The sequence below is a fragment of the Tenrec ecaudatus genome, chromosome X (genome assembly GCF_050624435.1).
Source record: "Tenrec ecaudatus isolate mTenEca1 chromosome X, mTenEca1.hap1, whole genome shotgun sequence".
Lineage (NCBI taxonomy): Eukaryota > Metazoa > Chordata > Mammalia > Afrosoricida > Tenrecidae > Tenrec > Tenrec ecaudatus.
In genome coordinates, this window is record NC_134548.1 from 9598823 (window position 1) to 9611176 (window position 12354).

Consider the following 12354-nt stretch of genomic DNA (forward strand, 5'->3'; position numbering starts at 1 on the left):
GTATTGAGAGAGTATTTGACTGGAGGTCCAATGTCCATCTACCTTAATACTAAACCTATACATATATGCACATAGATCTATTTCCACATCCTCATATATAAATATATTTATATATGAACATGCCTTTATTTAGATCTCTATAAATGCCCTTTGCCTCCTAGCTCTTTCCTCTATTTCCTGTTACTTTCTTCTTCTCTCACTATCATGCTCAGCCTTCATTTGGATTACAGTAATTCCTCTTGGTTACATTACCCTTGGTCATGCCCTACCAGGTCTTCTACACCCTCCTCAGCACCGATTTCTATCACTTGTTGTTCCCTTTCCAAGGGTTTGTTAACACCACTTCCTTTCCTCCCACCTCCCCCTCTCCCATGTCCCCATGGAATTGTCAGTCCCATTATTTTCTCATCCAGATTGTTCATCCAGCCTATCTTATTTAGACAGACCTGTGGCGATAATAACATGCACAAAAACAAGACAGAGCAAAGCAAAGCAACAAAACAACAACAACAAAAAGAAAAGCCTGTAGTTAGTTCAAGAACTGTTTGTTGGCCAAAGGAGTATTTTCTGGTCGAGTCGGATGGGAGGCCACGCCCTGGCCCCAAAGTCTAATTTTAGTATTCCCTGGGGACTTTGTTGCTCTGTTCCCCTTGCTGTTCTGTTCCATGCCCTTAGTGTTTTGCCTCGGTGTGGTGGTATCAGATAGGGCGCAATTTCCACACTGTGTCTCCAGTGTTGTCCCTCATAGAGCTATGGATCAATGAGGGATGTTGTGTCTCATAGTGGGGCTGGCCATATGGTCTTCTCTGTGGATTGGGTGCTCTGAGCAGGAATATCATCCTGAAGGCTTGGTGGCCCAGGTTGTGCTCCACTCTCTCTTCCCTTTCATTTGCTCCCGTGTGCTCTGATCAGACATGTCCCTCTCCCTGAGCTGCAGCTTCAGTGCTGTCCTCTGAAATAAATTCTTCTGGGGGATTTTTTTAAAACTGTATTTTGTTTGCATGAATGTTTACAGAGAAAAATTGCTTTCCATCAACAATTTACACATTTTGTTTTTGCAGTATTAGTTGCAATGACATCAGTGTAACAGCACTCTTCCCACTTCTTCCCTGTGTTCTCTATTTCCATTTTTCTTTTTGTCTGTCCCTTTCTGACCTCCTAGCTTCTAATTAGCACATTTGTCACAAGTCTTACTTTATTGGCATGTTTCACTCTAAGGTGGTCCCTGGACATAGGTAGGTCTGTTCCAGATTTGATGGGTGTCTAATAAGCTAAAAATCTTTGGGTTTCTACCTGTCTCTTAACAGGCCAGTAAGTCTCCTTTGGTATGGTTTTGAATTTTTCTTTACATTTTTCTCCCCTTCTGTCCAGGATCTTCTGTGATCCTGAGCAGAGTGATTAGTAGTGCTAGCTGGGCACCATCTGGTTCTTCAGGATAATAGAAAACTGCGCTCACATGGTCCATTAGTATTTTGGACTATTTGTTTCCTTGAATCCTTGGTCTTCTTCATTCGTTTTCCCTCCAGAGAGGAAGAAACCAATAGTTGCATCTGTGATGGCCATGCACTACCTCTTATAAGTCCCCAGTGGAATGTAGAACTTTATTAACTTTATGCACTATGTTGTACTAATTGACTTAGCTGTCTGCTAAGACTGGTCCTAAGCTCTCAGGCCTAGTGATTCATTCCCTCAGGATATTTGGTTATGGCTAAGATGTTTTCACAACTCTTCCCCTCATATGCTCTCTTATCTATGTGGAGATATTAATAGTACATACAAATATGTATGTAAAAAACCCCTGCCATGCCTATATATAGTTGTGGATTTAGTCCCCAATGAGAAACTTTTGATACTTAAAATGCAGAACAGGATTTAAAGTTATCATGGAATTGACACTTTCTTGAACCATGGAAGCTGTATAAACCCCTGAAATCAATGCCCTGAGATAAATTTAAACTTTAAACCAAATTTATCTCCAAGCAGTATTTTAGCTCAACTCAAAATGGACATCTGCCTTGAGCATTATGTTCTTTTAAGAGCTATGTGTAACTGGATGCAATTGTTAATAGCAACTGGAAAGATGAGACCTCTCATGGGAGAGGGACAACCCAGAAACTGAAGGTGAGTTGTTGCGCAATTCAAAGAATGGAATCGGTGTCACTGAATTGTACGGGTAGAAAGAGTTGACTTGATACAAAATAAAAATAATACATGAATGATGAAGGGTTCATGAGGTAGGAGGCAGTGGGGAGGGAGGGGGGAAATGAGCAGCAGATATTAAGGGCTCAAGTAGAAGGCAAATGTTTTGAGAATGATGATGGCAACAAATGTACATGTTCTTGACACAATGGATGGATGGATGGATGGATGGATTGTGATAAGGATTATACGAGCCCCCAATAAAGTGATTTAAAAAAGAGTTGACTTGATATAAATCTGCCATTTGTTTCATCAACAAAATAACTTTTTTTTTAGTGAATGACAGCCAGACTCTTTCCTAGGAACCAATTTAGTCCAAAGTCATAAACCTTTGCCCAGTGATCCAGAAGCCTCTGAAATGTCAGCATACTGCTGGCCTGTTGATGTAACAATGCCAGGCTCCACCGGTTCCTCTCCAGACATGGCTCCAGCTGCCCCCAACCTGTGCCAGCTCATGGTTGCTGTAGGCTACTTGACATTTAATGTCCCCTCGTTTTGCTCTGTTCCTCATTCTCTCATAGTCAGAAAAATACTGCATAAAGATGATACAATCAGCAAGCCATCCTCTTAAGCAGCTGAGTAGAGGGAAAATCTGCCCAGCATGGCTCAGCATCACTGCAGTCGTGCTGACATGGCGGGATTGCCTCCTCCCTGTGGCCACTTGCTTCCCTCCACATGAACTCACTCCTCTTGAACTAGAAAGAACATTGCTGTGGAACATTTGATATGGGAAGGTTGTAAACGATTACCCACCAAGGCTTTTCTAACAAAGCTCTCACTGCCATCAAATCAATCACTGCTGACTTATAGAGACCCCATTGGGTTTCCAAGACTGTAACTGTTGACGGGAGTAAAAAGCCCAGCCTTTCTTCCTCAGAACTACTGGTGCTTTCAAACTGTCAACCATGTGGATTTCAGCCACACACGTAACTACTACACCACCAGGGCTCCCTTTCTAACTAAACCAGTATCAGTGCTGAACCTCTTTGTGGTGCTTTTTTTTTTTTTGTGGTCAGAATCGCTATAACAAAACCCTGGCCTTTTTACATGTGCTCTTCAATGATACTGACTAAAGCCATCATGCTGTGCCCTATTCCAAGCCAGCCCCCTGCCATGAACCAACTCAGTGGCCCCGAAGCAGTGACTCCCTCTTGCCCCTCCCGCCCACCTCTGATCATCACTAGTCAACTTTGGTCTCTATGCATCTGCCTCTTCTAGATTAAAAAAAAATTCACTGCCATAGAGTCGGTCCTGACACCTAGCAACCTCATAGGACAGAGTAGAACTGCCCCAGTGGGTTCCCAAGACAGGAATTATACGGGAATAGAAAGCCTCTCCTTCCTCTCACAGAGTGGCTGGTGGTTTCAAACTGTTGACCCTGTGGTTAGCAGTCCAATGTATAATCCACTACACCACCAGGGCTTCTCCTTTTCTAAACACTTCATATAAATAAGACCATACAGGATTTGTCCTTTGATGTCTAATTATGTCACTCAGTTTCCGTATTGTTAGCGTGTACTTCATTATTTCATTTTATGGCTGCGTAATTAATTGTCTTCCCCTGCCCCTCCTTTCTTTCTCTCTCTCTCTCTCTGTCTTTCTTTCTTTCTTTAACTACTGTGAATCGAACTTTTGAAACTCAGAGCACACCACATCTCAGATTCTGTTTTCTAACATGTCGTAACCCTTTCTATTACATAAGTTTCAGTGAACATTGCAGGGAAGGAACTGGCAGAAATTGCTTTTTTGCTCTCCGGAAGCTGCCTGGCCAAAGCTAGCCTCAGAAAACTGAAACCTCTTTTCTTTTCCCTTTTCTTTGCAGCTGTCAAGATGTCTGCCAAGAACCTCATAGCTGCCAGAGCGGCACTTATTGAGCAACTCATGGCCAGCAGGAATTTTGAGGATCTTGGCAACCACCTGACTGAACTAGAAATGATTCATGTGACTCAGGAGCACCTCCATGAGACCAATGTGGCCAGAGCTGTGTACAGAGTCCTCAAGCACTGTCCCTCGGTGGTGCTCAAGAAGAAAGCCAAGAGTCTGCTGGCCCAGTGGAAAGCCCTTTATAAAACAACGCTCTCCCAACCAATGAACAGCCCTCAGTTATTCCCCATGAGTGATAGGAAGGAAGAGGAGTCCAGGCTTTCGCATGACCCAAGTCAGGATGAGATCTTGGCCGGCTCCAGGTCTGATTCTCAGCTCTCACCCCAAGCTGTGAAAGCTTTTGAAAAGACTGTGCCAGCAAATAGTGCTGTGCACATGATGCCTGTGGAGGGACACGCCAGTGGCTGTGACCCTACGCTCACTGGCAAGGAACCCAGGGACTCAGTAGGCCCCACACTGCCCGTGAGAACCAGATGTGTCGAGCTGCTGTACGAAGCTCTAACGAGGTCTACCGCCGACCCACCAAAAGCTGCTGTGTGGCAAGACTTTGCAAGAGCAATTGAAGAGCACATTTTTGCCCTTCATTCAGGCAACCTCAAAAAATACAAGACGTGTATCAGGAGCAAAGTTGCCAACCTGAAGAACCCCAGAAACTCTCATTTGCAACACAACTTGCTCTCTGGGACCATGTCCCCAAGGGAGTTTGCTGCAATGACAGCCTTGGAAATGGCCAGCCAGGAGCTGAAGGCCCTGAGAGCTGCCTACACAGAATGTTCTATCCAGGAACATCGCCTTCCCCAAGAACCTGATGGCACACCAACAAATAAAATCAAATGCAGACGCTGTGAGAAATACAACTGCAAGGTCACTGTAATTGCCCGGGGGACCCTTTTTCTTCCAAGTTGGGTGAGGAATTGCAACCCCGATGAACAGATGATGACCTATGTGATCTGTAATGAATGTGGAGAGCAGTGGTACCACAGCAAGTGGGTGTGCTTCTAAGGGTCATGAAATGTTCCTTCTGAGAACGTTGCCCTCCACGGCTTTACAGAAGCGGATTGCTACATCTCCCTCCTGCAGAGTGGCTGGTGTGTTAACACCCCCAACCTTTTAGTTGACAGCCTAATGCTTTAACCACTGTGCCACCAGGGCACCTCCCCAGAAGAACATCTGCCATATAATCCCATGTGTCCCAAGCATGGTTAAAAACATGCAAAAATGTTCCGCAAATAAATGTTCCTTTAGCAACACATAACTGGAGTGAGGCCTTTTGTATACACAGTACTTTTATGCCTGTCTTTAAAATCTTATACAAGATCCAGCCCACTGTCACTGAGTCAATTCCAACTCATAGGAACCATATGTAGGGTTTCTGATCTTTATGGGAGCAGACAGCTTCACCTTTCTCTCTAGGAGTAGATGATGAATCTGAACTACTGACCTTGTGGTTAGCAGTCCAATGTTTACCCGACAGTCCTAAAAAGAAAAGTCATTTGCTGAAAATTTAGCTCAGGTTTGATAGCTTGGGAGATGTATACGTGCATTTCAATAATTGACATGTCACTTGACAGCCGATTATTGTTAGCTGCCCAGGTCTTGGGCTCACTCATGCACAATGGGCCATTAGCACCCATATGCTTGTGCAGGAGGTACATTGGCTTGGAATCGAACCAGGTCTCCCACTTTCCCAAGAGAACTACCTCAAATCCACTGCCATTGATTGGTCTCTAACTCATAGTGACCCTCTATAAAAAGAGTGGGGAATGTCTGGCCCTCGGGCTATATAAAGCCTGGGAAATCATCAATACCAGCTAATCACACATTACTCACTAAAGAGAAGTGGTTCTAGCCATCACATTAGGGGGGACTTAATGAAATGTTTGGCTACCGTAGCCCGTAAATAATGTGCTAAATATCCAAATGGCCCTTGGCAGAAGAAAGCACTCCTCACACCTGCTAAATAGGGTTTCTCCTAAGGAACCTGCAGTTAGCAGTTCAAGCGCCAGTGCCCTCATAGGACAGCCATTTCATGTTTTGCTGTGCACAGTGTGGTGGTAGACCAGCACCTCAACACAGGAGTTTATTAGAAATGCAGTCTCTGTCCCCTCATTATGGTAGAGAAGCTCTGCTTGAGTCAGAGGCCTAGCCTTTTTAGCAAGGACTGACACAACCCACTGATCCAGGGATTGCCCTAGAACCATTAGTAGAATCTCTCTGAATGGGCCCAAGGCGGCGCCTTTTTATTTAATTCCTCCATTTATTTTAAGATGCAGCCAGAGTTGAGACATGCTCATAAGGAGGCTCTTACTTGATGCTTTTTACACCTCTGGGAAGAGAGTATTATTCGGTGCACCTTGCAGGTGAGAAGTTAGATCCACAGAGGTGCTGTGGCTTATCTGAGCTCCAACCAAACTCACTGCCACATAGTCGATTCTACCTCATGCCCCCATAGGATTCCAAGACTAGCCCTATAGGAATAGGAAAACCTCATCTTTCTCCCTCAAAGGGGCTGGTGAGTTTGAACTCGCAGCCCAATGGGCCAACTGATCTCAGAACTTTTACAATGAACTTTCAACTACTTCTACCACAAATTCTCCCAAAGCTGATTTGTTGGGTGGGGGTGGGGGATTGTATGGTAAAATGAGTTCCTTTCTGTGGCCCTTGGCTTGTTTCTTTGGAATAGCAACTTGAGAGATTCCCCTACCCCCACTTAAATCCTTAGGAGTTACTTCAGTTACCAGAAAAAATAAGCAAACAACAACAAAGCACTGTCATTTAGGTCCATTCTGATTCATAGCGACCATATATAGGGTTCTCATGGCTGTAAATCTTTACAGAAGCAGCCTGCCTCACCTTTCTCCTGTGCAGTAGCTGGTGCATTAACAGTCCAGCACAGGAATTTGTTATTTTTTCCAAGTTGATTGACAGTCCCTGGGCCCATTGTAAACAACTTGGTTTTGTCCCTTTTATCTGGTCTTGGGCTGCAGCCTGCCCTAATTGGTATGCACCTTACGGGGATTGGTTAATAAATAACACAAATAAGGTGAGTTTGTATCCTGCATCGGTGACCTTGTGGGAGAGACGTGCCTTGAAATTTATGAGGAGTTTGTGTCTATGTACAGCCACCCCCAAAGTGATTGGGAAGATAGAAAGAAGGAAGAAGAGAAGCAGTAGGAAGAAAACAGAAGCAGAGAGGGGGGAGAGGGGAGAGGAGAGGAGAGGGAGAAATCTCTTCAAAGAGCTGTAACATTGGTCAAGGGCTGTAAACACCGAAGACAGTGAGAGGCCCAGAAGGGGCCCAGGGCAGTGCTGCCTCTGGATACAGAACTAAGAAGAGTCTGTCTTCGGGGGGAACCAGAGAGCTGACAGCTATTGTGCCCTGAAGCAGAGAGACTGCCCTATATGCTTCCTGGGTCTGACTCCTGAGTTGTTGCCTGTGGATTCTGATCCCAATTTGTACCCTGTTCCTTAATAAGCCACTAAGCTGTAAGTGTAATTTGTGAGTTCTGTAAGGCATTGCAGTAAATTACTGACCTCAAACAGGGGAGGGGAGCACACTGAGGGGAAGGGGAGTGGCCAGTGTCAGAGATGGAGTGGTACAGCGGCTTGAAGAATGTGGACATCTGGGATATATTTGACCTCCGCCTCCTAGGAATTGGCTTTGTGCTGATTCCTTTATTTGAAATAATTTTTACAATTTGTGAGAGAAGTTGAGCACGTGCTTGCCCTTTATCCAAGAAACTAAAAAAGAAAACCTCATATCAGAAGCAAAGTTTCCAACACAGAACCCGAGAAAGTCTCATAGGAACCAAGAAAATTTCCTAGTGACCATCTGGAAATGGCCAGCCAGGAGCTGAGAGCTACCCGCACAGAATATTTGTGTGCAGATATTCGTGTGCCTTGTACACTGTAAATGTTAAGGAGTCTGAATGTTGTATATTTTCATTCTCCAAATTCACTGTCCAAGACTTCCTTGATAATGACTTCTGAGAACCAAGGACTTAAATGAAGAGCACCTCAGGCTCGAACAAGATCTGGTGACTAGCGTGCCATTTCCGCCCCTTCTCTCTCTCACTTCCCAAGTCTCCCGAGGACTGGGCACATCATTTCAATACTCATCCCATGGTTAGAATTGTGTTTGGCATTCTCGGTTAGTTTTAAGCCAAACCCATTGTCATTGAGTCAAGTCTGACTCATAGCAACCCTATAGGGCAGAGTAGAACTGAGCCATAGAATTTTCAAGCCTGTAAATCTTTAAAGAAACAGGCTGTCCCGTCTTGCTCCCTTGAAACAGCTGAGGGTTTGGAACTGCTGACCTTTTGACTAGCAGCTGAGTACTTGAACCACTGGGTCAGGTCTCTGAAATAGTTGGTGTTTGGGTTTTTTTTTTTTTATTCTTTGCACATGTTCTACAGGGGCATGCAAACACTAACCATGACATTTCATTTCTGTTCAAAGCATTCATGTTCTGAAGGGCTTGTGTGTTTGATCTGCAGTGCAAATTCTGCTCTCATGAACATGAGCGCCCATCTCTCAGAGCCTTTGAGATTGCAGCCCTTAAGACCACCCACATCTCTGGAATGAAAGGATTGAAGAGGATTGACTTCTTTGAGGTCTTTGCAAACAGTGTTTTGCCTATTTGTATAAATTACTTAAACATAACAAGCTTTCTCTGTGGTGACAGCTGAATTTCTTTTTTTTTCAGTAAAAATATCCTACAACGTTCATTGTTTTTACAAGTTAAAAAAGTTTACTTCTGGGTTATCTGCACACTCAATTTCACTCGTTCATCAGTTCTTTTCTCCCAGCTCTCCTAACTCCCTTTGTCAGGAAACAATGCTCTTTGAACAGAGAGCAAAGATAGACAGTGCTTGTGGAAAAATGTAGGAATGGTTGGTGGTTGAGCAACATGGCAAACCTGAAGCTCTGACAGAATTCCTCAAAAGGTGTGAAACACAAACATGATGTTGGTTCTCAAATGCTTTGGAAGAAATAGACCCTCAAGTATGAACACTCGTGATATCTTTTTTCCGTTTGGCTTCTTGGGGGTTATGCTGCTGCTTGTAATGCTGCGGGTGGTTGTTAGTTGCAATCCAGTTGACCCCAGCTCCTGGCAACCTTCTGCATAACCAAATGAAACAGTGCCAAGCCCTATACCACCCTCACAGTCGTTGGCAGGTTTAGGTCCAATGTTGCTGTTAGTGCATCAGTCCATCTCATTCAGGGCTTCCCCTTTTATGACGACACTCTACTTTACCAACCATGATATCCTTTTCCAGTGACTGGTTTAACCTGGTAACCTGTCTGTCCAAAGCAATTGAGGCAAATTCTCTCCATCCTCACTTCTCTGGAGCTCCTTAATTGTATTTCTTTGAAGATGAATTTGTTTATTTTTCCAACAGTCCATGATATATTCAATATTCTTCAACACCACAACTCAGATGCAGCAATTCATTCTCTGTCTTCCTTTCTCACAGTCCAGCTTTTCCATGTCTATGAGGCAACATGTTCGTCCTTTAAAATAGTTCAGAGGAAACTTGCAAAGTCATCTGCAACCCTCAAGTTTCACAAAATGTGTCTTCATATGACTTGGAAAAATCTTTAAAATTATTCTGTGGCCATGAAAGAACATAGCACATGAAAACCCTATTTAATTAGTTCATGTCTGCAGTTCAGGGGGTGGGGGGAGTGTTTTGTAATTTGTTTTTTTTTACTAGGATTTTGCTAACTACATTTGCATACAAAAGCTCTTGAAATGGAAATATCCTTTTCGCTCCAAGATATAAAAAACACTGGGTGGTGGTCCTCATTTTGTATCACCATTGGCCTAGAATTTTGCAAATCAAGACCCACTTCTACAAAGTAACTTCTGACTCATAGCAACCCTATAGGATAGAGTAAAACTACTCTTTGGTTTCCAACACTACGTTTTCACAGAATCAGCGAGCCTCAGCTTTCTCGCAGCTAACAGCCCAACACTTAGCCCATTATGTCACCAGGGCACCTGTTTGACAACTCCAAAAACATAACCTTGCTGCCATCAAGTCAATTCCAACTCTTAGAAACCTTTCATAGGCTTTCTGAGACCTCTTGCTCCCAGCTCAGACTTGTATATACAGCTGTGTATTCAACATGTCCCTTTGGATGCCTAACAACTCACTACCATCTAGTTGATTCCAACTCACAGTGACCCTATAGGACAGAGTACAATTGCTCCTTATGGTTTCTGGGGCTTACCTTACTCCCTCAGTATGGCTGGTAGGTGTGAACCACTCACCCAGGGGGTAGCAGCCCACCACTTAACCCATTGAGCTGTCAGGACTCCAGTTTTGCAACTAGAGTTAGGAAAACAGCAATTTCGTTTGCTTTTTCTCTCTTTCTTTCTATTAGTAAAGAGATAGCACTATGTATGTGTGTGTGTGGAGATTTGTGGAGATTATATATATACATGGAGATTATATATATTATGTATAATTGAGAGAGAGAGCTAAGTTCTGAGAGAGAGAAAGAGAGAGAGAGAGCTAAATTCTTAAAGTACAAATAATCATTCTTTCTCATCCTATCCCCTAAACAGAAAGGGGTTTCCTTTAAAATTCCGCATGGGATGGGTAAACCTGCCCATACCATGTAATAAAGAATAATAAACCACACAGAATTCAGCCCAAGTGTATTCTGGTTGCTGTGGTGACCACGATGTCATTCTGCAGGGGGCCTACCCATCAGTTCTTAAGCCCGAAGGTAGAAGGATTCTTAATGGGTTTTTCCCATGTCACTCTTTTCTGCCCATGTTGCTTTTTTTAGATAAATGGTTGGAGACAATCACAGCTCTGTCTCTTCTCTGAGTACTTCCTGTGATGAAAGGCTCCTTTCAAATCCTAGAACCATCTCCCCACACCACTCAGGAAGCCTGCAGCTGGCCATGTGCCACTGCCTTTGTAGGGGTTGGGTCATGGTCTTTTTAAGGCCAGACCTCTTTGATATTTAATAACGTCCCAAGAAATGTACATTATTTTACTAAACTGGGCATCTTTATATCTGTCAGAGGTACTGACCATAAAGTCCTATACTGTAGAAGGTACCTTCTTGCTGTCAGAAGAGCCCCACCATCCAAAGAAGAACCAATGATAATTTTATATCATCTCATTTGCATGATTGTCAAAAATTAGGTTTCCAGGATTTCCTTTTACTTGGATCCACAATCAATGCTCATGGGGGCAGCCGTCAAGAAATCAAACAACGTGTTGCATGGAGCAAACCTACCACACAAGACCTTTTTAACTGTTGAAGAGCAAGGATGTTCCCTTGAGGTTTAAGGTGCACCTGACCTGGGAGCTTTTCAATCAAGTCATAAGCCTGTGAAGGTTGGACAATGAAAAGGAAGACAGGAGCAGAATGGATGCCTTTGAGTGATGGTGTTAAAGACTATTTAAAGAACCACGGGCTACCAGGAGAATAAAAGAATCCACCTTGGAAGAAGTCCAGCCAGAACACAAGGCTGACAAGATTTTGTCGCCTTTAACTTTGGACATGTCATCAAGAGGGACCAGTCCCTGGAAAAGGACATTATGCTTGGGATAGAAGAGGGTCACTGAAGAAGAGGAAGATCCTCAATGACCCAGTGAATCCAACAATGGACTCAGGCATGACAACATTAGTGAGGATGGTACAAGAGCAGGCGATGTTTCCCGCAGTTGTGTATTTTGGGGTTGTTATAACCCGAAACTGATTTGATGGCACCTAACAACAACAGAGATCGTATCATATGTGGTCAGAAAGAGTCTGTAGTAATGGTCAATTGGACACCGCTTCACACTTTTCCAGGTGCTGGGGAAAAAGAGAAGGTCAAGATACCATTTGAGACCTCATGCCCTCCCAAACGGGCAGGGAAAGGGCAGCACTAACCAACAGCCCCATGGCACTGACAAGTGAGGGAGTGAGAGGACCCAGGAGGATCCACTAGCCATATCAGAGAGCAGTGAGGAAGCCAGGGGCCCAAGAGAGTGCAGACTTGAGGTGGAGTTAGCTAAGCAAAGGATGGTGGAAAGAATGCTATATCACCACAGCTTCTACATTCCACGTGCTTTAAATATATCATCTCATTTAATCCTCTCATCTACTCTTCCTCTCCTAGTGCTACGGTGCCACATATGCCCCCCAGTGAGTGACTTTGAGTGTGGAAATGTACTGTCTCACCCTTCTGACGGCTAAAAGTCCAAATCAGGCTCTCAGTCTTGCTGATCTCATCCCATTCAGCAGCCGTGGGCAGTCCTC

At 44.0% G+C, this 12354-nt stretch overlaps 1 protein-coding gene across 1 annotated transcript in view; it reads left to right on the top strand.

Annotated features, from left to right (window-relative positions):
* The window catches only part of TCEANC (transcription elongation factor A N-terminal and central domain containing), a 24106-nt gene extending 18768 nt beyond the window's left edge, over positions 1-5338 (top strand). Inside the window, exon 4 of the mRNA XM_075539094.1 lies at positions 4022-5338. Coding sequence (XP_075395209.1) covers positions 4030-5085 — 1056 coding nt within the window. The 5' untranslated portion in view covers positions 4022-4029 and the 3' untranslated portion in view covers positions 5086-5338. The remainder of the gene's footprint in view (positions 1-4021) is intronic.
* Positions 5339-12354: the final 7016 nt, after the last annotated feature.